This window comes from Monodelphis domestica, chromosome 2 (assembly GCF_027887165.1).
Source record: "Monodelphis domestica isolate mMonDom1 chromosome 2, mMonDom1.pri, whole genome shotgun sequence".
Lineage (NCBI taxonomy): Eukaryota > Metazoa > Chordata > Mammalia > Didelphimorphia > Didelphidae > Monodelphis > Monodelphis domestica.
In genome coordinates this window covers 477,799,284-477,812,471 of record NC_077228.1, presented here as the reverse complement: position 1 = coordinate 477,812,471, position 13,188 = coordinate 477,799,284, and the positions used below count along the sequence as shown (strand labels likewise).

Sequence of the window (13,188 nt, the reverse complement as noted above, 5' to 3'; positions counted from 1 at the left end):
TAAGCAGATAATTAGCAGAAAATTAATCCTACATGCTCATCATATCTTGCCTATAAGCTCACTTTGGTTTGAACTAGAACAGAAGTGAAATTATGGATATTAGCCCTAGCTAATATTTTTTGGGGAAAGACAAAAGAGGGATTATAAAAAAATATAGAGTTGCTGTTCAAGGGAAGGAGGTCCTGATACTTTATTGACTTTTAAAGTAGCAAATGAACAAAGCAAATACAAAATAGCAGATGAAAAAGGTCAGATTCACACTGACATAATGAAACACAAATATTTCCAGTCATATTCAAGGTATAAAAGTGTGCAAATTGATTCAAGATTTCTTTTAGCTAATTTCTTTCTTTTTTAATATTTTATTTTCCCCAAATACATGTAAAAATGATTTTTTGTGCTTGTTTTTTAAAATTCTGAGTTCCAAATTCTCTTTCTACTTCCCCTCTAATTGAAAAGACATGCAATTTGATATAGGTTACAGATGTGCAGTCATACAAAACATGTTTTCATATTAGTTGTGTTTTAAAAGATATAAACAAAAGTAACCCAAGAAAAATTTTAAAAGTTTGAAAAAAGTATTCTTCAATCTTCATTCAGATTCCATTAGTTCTTTCTCTGGAAGTAGTTGCCATTTTTCATTCTTCATCCTAAATCCTTCAGAATTATCTTAAATCACTGTACTGATGAGACCAGCTGTCATTCACAGTTGATCATTGTACAATATTGCTATTACTGTGTACAATGTTTTCCTGGTTCTGCTCACTGCATTTTGCATCACTTCATGTAAGTCTTTATAGGATTTTTTGTGATCATTCTATTCATCATTTCTTATGGCACAATAGTATCCCATTACAATCATATACCACAACTTGTTCAGCCATTCCCAATTGATGGGCGTCCCTACAAATTTCCAATTCTTTGCCATCACAAAAAGAGTTGCAATTAAATATTTTTGTACATATAGGTCCTCTTTCTTTTTCTTTGATCTCTTTGGGATACAGACCTGACAGTGCTATTTCTGGGTCAAAAGGTATACACAGTTTAATAGCTCTTTGGGCATAGTTAAAAATTGTTCTCCGGGGGGCAGCTGGGTAGCTCAGTGGATTGAGAGCCAGGCCTAGAGAAGGGAGGTCCTAGGTTCAAATCTGGCCTCAGACACTTCCCAGCTGTGTGACCCTGGGCAAGTCACTTGGCCCCCATTGCCTAGCCCTTACCACTCTTCTGCCTTGGAGCCAATACACAGTATTGACTCCAAGACGGAAGGTAAGGGTTTAAAAAAAAAAATTGTTCTCCAGAATGGCTGAAGCAGTTACAATTCTACAAACAGTACATAGTGTCCCAACTTTCCCACCTCCCCTCTAATATTTGTCATTTTCATCTTCTGTCACATTAGCCAATATGACAGGTGTGAGATGATACCTCAGTTGTTTTAATTTGATTTCTCTAATAACTAGTGATTTAGAGCAAATTTTTCAAATAATTACAGATAGCTTTCATTTCTTCTTTTGAAAACTGCCTGTTCATACCCTTTGACCATTTATCAATTGGGGAATGACTTGTATTCTTACAAATTTGACTCAGTCCTCTATATTTGAGAAATGAGGTCTTTATTTGAGAAACTTCTTATAAAAATTTCTGTAGTTTTCTGCGTTTCTTCTAATTTTTGGCTGTATTGGTTTTGTTTCTGTAAAACTCAATTTAATGAAATCAAAATTATCTATTGTATATTCAGAAATGCACTCTCTTTTTGGTCATAAATTCTTCCCTTATCCAAAGATCTGACAGGTAAACTATTCCTTATTCCCCTAATTTGCTTATGGTATCACCCTTTATGTCTAAATCATGCAACCCCACTCTGCTGTCTGTTTCTGTTTTGTGGATGAGTTCCATATCATTCATATTTAGTTATGATACTGGGTGAATTTCCCTCTACCTTACTTCCCCCTTATACTATATCCTCCTTCTTCACTCCTTTCACCCTGACTTTCCTCATGTTTTGCTTGTGATCACTGCCTCCACCAAACCATCCTCCCTTCTTTCAAGTCTTCCCTCTTCTCTAGTTCCCCTCCCCTACTATTTTCCTGTAGGATAAGATAGATGTCTATACCCAGCTGGATGCGGATGCTATTGCCCATTTGAACTAATTCAATGAGAGTAAGGTTCAAACATTGCCAGTCACCCCACCTGCCATTTTCCCCTCCATTGTAAAAACTCCTTTTATGTGAAATAATTTACCGCAATCTACATATTCCTTTCCCTTCTCCCAGTATATCCCTCTTTCTCATCCCTTGATTTAATGTATTTTGGATATTATCCCATCTTAACTATTTTGTATCCATGACCTCTGTCTATATATCTTCTTTCTAATTGGCCTGATAATGATAAAGTTCTCGAGTGTTACAAGTATTATCTTGCCATGTAGGAATACATAACCTTACTGAATTCCTTGTGATTTCTCTTTCCTGTTTACCTTTTTATGCTTCTCTTAAGTCAAATTTTCTATTTAGTTCTGGTCTTTTTATCAGGAATGCTTGAAAATTGAGACATTTATCCATCTCTAGTCCTACAGTGCCACACTAACTCTCCATGATCTTTCAAAGATAATTAGCTATTTCAAAGTCCTGAGATTAGCATTTCAACTTAAAAGCGATGTATTTCATTACTATTTCTTAATATTTCCCATTTGTCTTGGACAAATTTATTAGGCTTCCCCCCTTCTAATTAATAGGAAAAGAAGAAAATAAAAGCTATGTAATCCCTACATTCTTTCAGTTGTCAGTTATCTTTAGAGTTTCTTCTCAATCTTTGCTCACTGTACTACTGCTGACACTATTCTTATAAGGCCCTTCCACATTTTATTTATTCTGTGTGTAACTTTTATAAATCTAAATCCAGTCTGTTTAGACAATTCCCCTTTCCTTTTTCATCAGAATTGTTTCCCTCTGTGTTTTCAAATTTGCATTTTAAAATGTCTAAACCCTTCAAAATCTGCTCTAAAAATTAATCAATTAATCAACAAGTTATCTATTAAGTCGATCTGTCAAAATCTAGTAAAATCAATTAGTCAACAAACATCTGTTAAGTGCTTACAATGTGCCAAATGGTGCTAGAGATGTAAATACAAAAAGGTCTTAACCCATGGCTCAGCTCTCAATATTCAGTGGTCTTTTTTTTTTTCCTGTGTAATATTTTTTTACTCTTCAACCTCCTGACATATGTTGAATTTTGCTTCTTCAAGAACTACTTAAAAATTTTTTTTTAATCTTTGTTCTCTTCTCTCATTTTTAAGGGACATTTCTCCTTTTTGGCAAAATGGAATGGTGTTCTTTGACTCCCTACTCCTCCTCTTTTAGGAGGGAGACTCACTTAAGACTTTAAGCATATCCTGCAGTAATCTAGCCATGACAGAAAAGATAAACATTGCACACCTATTTAGATCATGGCAAAATACTCCCTGTTCTACATGTTTGCTAGAAGTGAAATTCTCAGGCTTCTCTTTTCTTGTTCTCTCTATTCTGATGAGAACTATAAACAGAATAATACAATAGAAAGAGTAATTGATTTGAAGTCAAAGAACATGGATTCAAATCCTGTATCTGCTACTCACAACTATTCAAATTCTGTATCTGCTACTCACAACTTTTGCGACCTCAGTGACCAAGTCACTTAGCTCTTTGAGCCTGTTGCTCATTTTACAAATAATGTGATTCAATTAGATGATCTCTAAGATCCATTATACCTCTACATCTTCGATCCGATAAAGCTGAGAAAAAAAATGTGCAAAAGTTAATTTCTGAAAAATTCAAAACACTAACCTTTGATGTTGGGGTGATAAAATAAAGTGCTTTCATTTGTCTGACAGGCTCTCGATTCTTATAAATATTTTCCACAACTAGTAAAAAAAAAGAGAAATTTTCTATATATACATATTTGCATATTCAAAATCCTAAAAAATAAGTCTTACTGTGCTTACCTTAAAATAAAATTAGCATGTAGGATATAGTATACCCACCACTTATACATATATACATATATATATATATATATATCCCTTCAAAATGTATAACCTCATTTGATAAATTAAGACTAGAAGTCTTGAAAATGTACTCTGTGCATAACCAATGAACCATTAGCAGCATTATTCACTCAACAGCTCTTAGATAAGGCTGTCTCTTCATTAAGAAGAATAATCAAACAGCAATAATTTTGTAACAAGGCAACAGCTCTACCGTTTAAAATTGCTTAGCATATGCTGAAAACAACAAGCTGAATACTAAGAAATCATGGCAAAATGGGGAATTGGAGACATGAAAACAAAGTAAAAGATGAATGGGAAAAACAGTATATCAAAAGTTAAAACTTTAAACAGCAACAAAAAAAGGTCCTAAGTGATAAAATGTGGCAATGCTATCTGACTAATAATTATATGTGTCTGAGTATCTTTTCTCAAAACCTTTCTTTATATGTCATGAAATAGTTTAACACTTTAAAAACCATTTTAAAATACTTTAATATTGTTTTCAGGCAACTTTTACATTTTAATTACAAAGAGTTGTGGAAAACTTTCCTAGAATTCAGGCAATAAAATTTTTCATTAGTTATTCCACAACTCTTTGTAATTAATTGATGTCAACTAATGTAAAACATGTAAAATACTCAAAAAGAAATTACAAGATTAACCATTTCTTTTTAAAACCAAAATAACTTTTAGCTTAAAAGTTTCTGTTTTTAAATCAATATTGAAAAAACTATACTGTAAATATGAATATTGCTCCTTAAGAACATATTATTGGCAAAAAGCCTAGAAACTCTAGCCATAATTAAACACTTAATATGACTGGCAAGCAAGAAAAGCTATTGTTTGACTTCTTTTTTAAATATGGATATCCGTTTCCTGTCCCCTCCCCCACACAAAGTCTTATAGATAAGCAAAATACTGAAACAAACTAGTTTATCTCAAGACCAACTTCTTAAAGTAACAATGTGAACAAGTTATCTTAATTGATGAAGAGATTTTCAAATTGCAAAAATAATTTAATTTGATATATTCCCCCAATTATTCAGTTTCAAGATCACATTGAAGTTCAGGATTTATTTATTCTGAAGTGCCAATTAGATGTCACTAATTCAGTTTCTTTACTGCATATTTAAAGTGAAATGTTTTGATTTCGGCCTTTATGCTACACTCTTGATTGTGGGAAAGTGTTTAGAAATCTATTGTGAAATGCAGTGATAATATTAGAAAACACTCATGGAAATACCTGGAAAATGTCTTAGCTTTGTTAATGATAAAGTATTCATTCTTTTCCCTTCCTTCCTTCCTTCCTTCCTTCCTTCCTTCCTTCCTTCCTTCCTTCCTTCCTTCCTTCCTTCCTTCCTTCCTTCCTTCCTTCCTTCCTTAAACCCTTACCTCCTGTCTTAGAATTGATACAAATATCGGTTCAAAGGCAGAAGAGCTGTAAGGGCTAGGTAATTTTTAAGTGACTTGCCCAGTGTCACAGCTAGAAAGTGTCTGAAGCTAGATTTAAACCCAGGTCCTCCTGATTCCATATCTGGCTCTCTATCCATTGAGACACTCAGCTGCCCTAGAAGTTTCCATTTACTATGTAAAATGGGTGTTGGATTTATTATATAATATAAATGAAAAATTATGATTCTTTAATATGTAACAATATAAGGAATAAACCATTTTCTAAGAAAAGTCATGACCCTATTTTAAAATTCTGATAAATGGCTGCCTATTTTACATGGCAGTAAATAGGCTCCAAGAAGATAAATGACTTGTTAAAGCTCACATGGCCATTAAATGACAGAGCTGGGATTAAAACCAAGGTCTTTTGAATTTTAGTCTTCTGCTCTGAAGTTTCATAGAAAAGTTATGAATGAAAAGGTTGGTTTAATAATTTAACTTATAAGGAACTAATATTGGAACTATTTAATTAAAAAAAAACCTAATTGCTATTATCAGAATTGCATATTAAGGAAACTTTGAGTGAATATTATATTAAATACTGAGGTGTTAAGGAAATTTACCCTCTGCACAGGTGATATCATCTCCTGTTAACTACCTGAATACCTGGTGTTGGCCTGACTGGGAGGAGAGGATTATATGAAGGAAATCATTGAGTGGATTGGGTCAAAGATGATAGAATGGCAGTTGGAAAAAAGCAGCAATAGAATCAAGAGATGGCCCAAATGGTGGTCACAGAATAACAAGTTAAATGGAGCAGCAATAAAAGTAACCTATATATCTTTCTCTCTCCTATTCTTCCATTTTTTTCTCTTACTACTTTTGATTTAATAAAATTATTCATTTATGGTCAGTCTCATAATTTTCCCTCTTACACTGATCAGCCTCTATTACAATATCATGTATCTAAGGCCTTATTTCCTAGAAATGACAGAATACTTGAACACACTTCCAATAAGAGCTCCATAACAAAAGTATTACAGAATTATAATTATATTGCCAAAATAAAAGATGATTTGAAGAGAACTAAATATCTTACATGCAAAATGATACAGTATAGATGACCCCAAAGCATCTAATCTTTATTTTCACCAAGAACAAGAGGTAAGAAGTTTAAACAAAAACAGGAAAAGGGATTTGAGTTATGGACTGACTACTTAACAATGAGGGTTATTAGATATTCTAATATTTTTCAGAAAAGATTACACAAAAATTAGGATATGTCATGAACATAGTTTGGTCTGAATTAAGTAGATGTCATGAAGCCTTGAAATTCTTTGATTACTAATTATCTTACTTTTTTTTTGCTCAAATTTGTTTATTTGGTATACAATCAATTCAATCTATCACTTACTGACAAATGCATTCTTTTGATAAAACATGTATAAAAGTAAAATTCCACCATTTCCAGGATCCAGCAAAAAGATGCATTTTCAAAATTAATTAAATTTGCACACGCACAAGTGCTTAATAAGATACAAAAGTATTCCTGGGTCATTATCAATTGCCAACTTCTCCAGTAAAGTTAGTGTCTTCATTAATTATGAGACCCAGGTTCTATAAAAGGTTTTGAAAATTTGTATCTACCCCCCAAACAATGATCAAATCTAAGATAAAATTCAGCAGGGATAAATGTTTTTTGTCCTTAGATAGTCCACCTGCCTCAAAAAGAGCAAAAACACAAACAAAAAAATCTCTCAACTTCACAAGGATAAGATGGGGAGATAATGGCAAGACAGTAATTACTTTGAAAAAAGATCTGCAGGTTTTAGTAGGAAGTTAGCTAAAACAGTAGATAGAATGCTAGGCCTGGAGTCAGAAAGGTCTGAATTCAAATCCAGCCTAAGACACTTCCTCACTGTGTGACCCTGGGCAAGTCAATTAATCCTATTTGCCTTGGTTTCCTCCTCTGTAAAATGAACTAGAGAAGGAAATGGCCAAATGGAGTCTCAAAGAGTTAGACACAACTGAAACTGAATAAATAGAAGAAGCTCAAAATGAGTCAGCGGTGCTCCAAAATCGAATGTGGTCTTGGACTGAATATAGCTTTCAAGAAAAGGGAGATTATAGTGCTACTGTATTCTACCACCATCAGACTTCATTTGGAGTCCTGTATTCAATTGTGTCACTGCTAAAGGAAGACAACAATAAGCTGGAGTGTATCCAGAGGAGGCAACCAATATGGTGAAGGATCTTGAGTCTATGTCATATAAAGATTGACTGAAGAAACTTAAAATGTTTAGCCAGGAGAAGAAAAGACATGGGGGACACATGATAGCTGTTTTCAAGTACCTAGAGGGCTATCAAAGGACTAGCCTTGTTCTATTCAAACTCCAGAAGGGCCTGCAAAAGTAGGAGCAGTGGGTTGAAGTTTCAGAGAAGCAGATTTAGGCTTGATTTCCCAAAAAGCTTCCTAGCTGTCCAAAAGTGGGATGAGCTGTCTAGAGGTGTTTTCTTCTTTTTTGGAGGTCTTTAAGCTGAATCATTTGTCAGGTATATTATGGTGGAGATGCCTTATGTGTATGAATAGGACTACAAGCTGCTATGGTCCCTTCCAGTTCCAAATTAAGAATTTCTATACAATCCCCAAATGTGAATTAAAAAGAAAAAAAAGAAGTAGAATTGGCTTTTGAATAGAACCCAAGAACCTTATGATTCTCTTCTTGCTCTATATTTTCTACCACTTATTTCCATACAGAGTATGTCCAAACCCAAAGCTACACAGCCAGTCCTAAATTCTTCTCTGAACTCCAATTTTGAATCTCTAATTGCATGGTTTTTTAAAATCCCTTACTTTCTGTTTTAGTAACAACTCTAAGACAGAAAAGTGGTAAAGGTTAGGCAATTGGGACAAAGTAATTTATCCAGGATCACATAGCTAGGAAGTATCTAAGGCTAGATTTGAACCCAGGTACTCCCAACTCCAGGTCTAGTGCTCTCTATCCACTTTGCCACCTAGCTGCCTCTCCAACTGGCTGTTAAATTTCTCTACCTAGATGCCTCATTACCATTTCAAACTCAACATGTTCAATACGGAATTATCTTCTACCCTAAGTACATCCTGCCTCCAAACTGTTTCTAATTTAGCAACACCATCCTTCTAGTCACTCGCCTTCTAAACCCTGGAATCATCCTAAGCTCTTTCTTCTATACCAACTTTTACAATTTGTTTCTATCCTACCAATTTAGATTTATTTTGCATTTACTGTCCATTTTATACCTTAATTTCTAAACAAATTGAACTACTGGGCACTTCCTAATTTGAATACTCTATCTTTTGCCCCCGTACATTTGCATAGTCTGTCCTTCATGTCTTTACTAGCTGTGTGACCATGGGCATCTCTATACCTGTTCATTTCACAGAGGCATTCTGAGGATTAGCAAAATTATAGATATTGGTGCAGAATTATAAATACCAAATCTTGGGGGCAGCTGGGTAGCTCACTGGATTGAGAGCCAGCCCTAGAGATGGGAGGTCCTAGGTTCAAATCTGACCTCAGACACTTCCCAGCTGTGTGACCCTGGGCAAGTCACTTGACCCCCATTGCCTAGCCCTTACCACTCTTCTGCCTTGGAGCCAATACACAGTATTGACTCCAAGGAGGAAGATAAGGGCTTTTAAAATAAAAAAAATAAATGAAATAAAATAAAAATAAAATAAATACCAAATCTAATTATTGTAAACATGGTGAAAAAAATACCTACCTTGATGATTATCAATCTCATCAAAAACTTACAAATTTTTGTAATAAGACCCAGAAATCTCTCATGTCTACAAATAATCTAAATGGACATCACTAATATTGGTGGCACTTACCTGTTATACCCTCTGCTAGAAGATCTGTCATTTTGCAGCATGATGCCAAAAGCTTAGTGGTAAACTCATCTAAAAGCATTATCTAAAATAAAAATAAATTAAAAATTAAATAAGTCACAACTACTAATAATTATAAAGACCAAATATTTTACATTAATTTTATCAATAAAATTCATTTAAAATTAAAAGCAAGTCTTCTTTGAAATATAATGGAAAATTCCAATGCTGGACTGAATATTTAGTCATTTAATTTGTATTGCCATGAAAACTAACTTTTTCCATATGTTTGATAATACAGCCTCTGTGAAATACAATATTATTTAGATTTTTCTTCTTCTATGATCCAAGATGTTTTAAAGACAGTATAGTTTTTATTTCCTTGCATATTTTACCTGCAAAAAAAAAATCACAGCACTTTGCATATAAGTACTTAATAAATACTTTTTCATTCATTCAAGCATGCATTTTTACTTATACTTGGCATCAAATTACATTAAAAATATAAATTATCAGTTCCAGGCACAATATTGAAACAAAACAAGCAATTTCTACCTTCCACTCTCCTTCCTTCTTACAGTCATCAAGTACTGTTGTTTTTATTTCTGAAAAAACAAACAAAAAACATGTACATAAAATAAAGAAATATATTATTGCAACACTTAAAATACCAAATCATTTAAAAAGTGGTTCTTACAATATGGGAAATTATTGGTCCTAATTTTACAATAACTTTTAAAATGGATTATATATTTATTTTAAGCTCAGTTAAATTGTACTTTTAAAGTGATAATCTGTTACTAAAGCACTAAAACCAAAATGATGTAAATAAGACTATAATTGTGAACTTTTCTGGAAAATATTTCTAAAACTATCACCTCATGTCCAATTCTACTTAAATTTTAAGGTAGAAGTATTTGCTTTAGACAACATAGAGGGAAACAAAGAAACTAATTTCAAAGTCTAAACTATTATAAAGTACATTTCTAGCTATACCACAGGAAAAGGCATCAGTGGAATTTTCAACTGGTATTAGCATTTAAAATACATACATTGTTAACATTAAGATTATGAAAAGGACACGGAAAGAGAGTAGACTGGGAGATATGAGTTTTAATTACTTTAATAATGGTCAGTGAGACATCTGAAACAGGTTTTCTATTTGTATAATACTGATATCTATCTTGCTATTCCCTAAGATTTTTGCAAGGCTAAAATAAGATAATGTATATGCAAATACCTAACAGTGTTTTGTTATGTCTTAGTATCTCTATGGTTTTGTTTTCACTTCATGAAAATCTACATTATGGTTAACATATGGGTTCAAAAAATTATGATTGCCAGGTTACCAATGATGATTTACTGGAGTCTGATTTCAAGGCCCTGGAGAGGAGTCAGGTAAATTTGAAAAAATGTGCCAAGGTAAAATCTAAAAAAATACTGGAGACATACCTCTGTTAATTAGCTATAAGACTGGGGTGAGTATGCATTTGAGCAAATGATCAGTGCTTTAAAGATGGCAAAGACAGGAGTCTAGTGCAGTAAGTACACAGTAAAATATATTTATGGGGAATGAAACTCAACTTTATTGTTTCAAGAACTGCCTAAATTCATAACAATTACTATGTTTGTCTGATTATAGGTAACCTCAAAATAGACAAGAGAACCCATAAAATGATATATCTTTGAATGGAAAAATACACATAGGAAAACTCAGAGGAAGGAAAGGAAGGAGTGGGAGTGAATAGCTAGCTGGTCTTAAAATCCCTAAAAAGGGGCTGGAGGAAATGTTTGAAGTTGGCTGCCAAAAGGAAGGATTTATTTCCCTTATCTTACACCATAGTAGGAACCTGTAGCACAAGACTCATCTTGCTCATGGTAGTTATTGGAAAAAGCTGTTGCAACTGTTTCTGCTGCTGCTATGGAGACCAGCAAGATTTGAACTGTTTATGATAATAAGTAGGCAAGTAAAGGCCACACCTAGGTTCTATGAGGGCTAGATTTAGAAGACAAGTACAGGCTATGTTCAGATCAACATGTCCCAAATCTCTTACTGCTTGACAACATGAGGTTGGGCATAGAACTGAAATGAAAATGGCTGTAGACAGGACAGGTGGGTGGGTGAACTGGCAATCATGGGTGGGCTGTGGTCAGTGTTGCTGATGGCAATTCCCAAATGGATGAAAACATAGATCCACTTGATTATGTTACACAATCATATCCATCTAGTCTGATTGGCTATACAGGCAACAATAAGCACAGCTTTACTATATAAATATATGTATATATATATATATAGTACTGTGTTAAGAGGAAACTGGAATTCTTGGACTCATGTATTGCTTCCACTGCTATTCTTTTTTTTTTTTAACTATTTATGGCATAGAATATAATGTCACCCACATTCTAATAGTTCTAGAGCATTTTAAAAATTCTGTTGATCAGATCAGCATAGCTCTTGACAAATTGGGGCTCTTTCCAGGCATTGTGAAAAATCTTTTTTCCCAGTCAAGAGCCTCACTATTCCTTATGCTACAGTTCCAAAACTAAATCCCATTCTTTAACATTATCTACTCAGCCAGCTTTTACTTCCCATATCTTCCTTACTCTTTTAAAGACTCAATCTTAAATTGGAAGAAGCAATGAAAACACTATTTATGTCTCTATTTTCTTCATTCTAGCTTGGTAAACTGAATTGTTCTTCTATGAAATTTATTGAACTATCACTCTCTGGATTCTCTTGCTAAAGACAAGTCAAATCCATATGTAACAATAGCAAATTTTGATGAGTTAAAGTTTTTCAGATATAATCTTCAAAAGAAACTGAGTGAGTAGTATTTATTATTGAAATGCTGAGTAAGCAGTATTTATTATTGAAATGCTTCTTCTATTATACATAAATCTTGAAATATTTTTATGCTTCTTTATCTTCTTTGAGATCTTTCTAATTTATAAATATCCTTTTAATATGTGACCCATAGTTTCAGATAATACTCTGTCTTTTATATACCTACAATTATCTTCTCTGATTTGTTCTATGGTAATACAACAATAAGAGACCTCTCCTTAATCTCCTTTGCTGGTTCTTCATCCATTATTACACTCCCTAACTATGTATACACTCCAACACTATGGCTTGGGTCTTCTCTCTATATTCCCTATTGATAACTTCATCAATTCTTATGAATTTAATTAACGCTTCTATGATATCCAGATGATAACTCTATGACTCTCAGATCTATATATCTAGCCCTAGTTTCTTTTCTGGCTTCAAAATGTATATCTCCAACTGCCCACTGGACATTTCAAACTAGATGACCCTTAGGCAACTCAAATTCAGCATATCCAAAAAAGAATTTATCACCTTTTCCCTACCCCAAAACTAGGCTTCCTCCAAACTTCTCTATTGCTACTAAGAGTACCACCATCTTTCTACTTACAACATCCTTTGAAATATCCTTAACCTTTCACTCTCATCCCTACACATAATCAGTTACAAGTTGCCATTTGTCATTTTTACCATTGTAACACATCTTCCATTCACATAACCACTACCATAATTTAGGCCCTCATCATCTCACTCTTGGACTTTTACAATAGTTTCTTAGTTGGTCTCTGGGCCTCAAAATTCTTCTCTCTCCAAATCATTCTTCACAGAAATGCCAAAGTGATTTTTCTATCATCTAATGACTTAGTAAACTCCAAAGGCTTTTAGGGCAGTGATGGCGAAACTTTTAAGAGAATGAATGCTCTGCCCTGCCCTGTCCCCCCAAGCCCACTCCGGACCCAGTGCCATGCCCCCCACCATGTGCTGGGTATGCCCTGCCATTTACCCCACACAAAGGGGAGGGAGGAAGTGCTCCCATTGGGTTGCTGGGCAGAGGGGTGGGTGAAGTAAGGA

The 13,188-nt window shown here is 33.9% G+C and overlaps 1 protein-coding gene across 1 annotated transcript in view; it reads right to left on the bottom strand.

Moving 5' to 3' along the window:
- The window catches only part of STXBP3 (syntaxin binding protein 3), a 76,341-nt gene that overhangs the window by 56,338 nt on the left and 6,815 nt on the right, over window positions 1-13,188 (bottom strand). The window contains exons 2-4 of the mRNA XM_007485068.3: window positions 9,843-9,892; window positions 9,291-9,372; window positions 3,819-3,895 (exon numbers count right to left, since the gene is read on the bottom strand). Of these exons, the coding sequence (XP_007485130.1) occupies window positions 3,819-3,895; window positions 9,291-9,372; window positions 9,843-9,892 (209 nt within the window). The remainder of the gene's footprint in view (window positions 1-3,818; window positions 3,896-9,290; window positions 9,373-9,842; window positions 9,893-13,188) is intronic.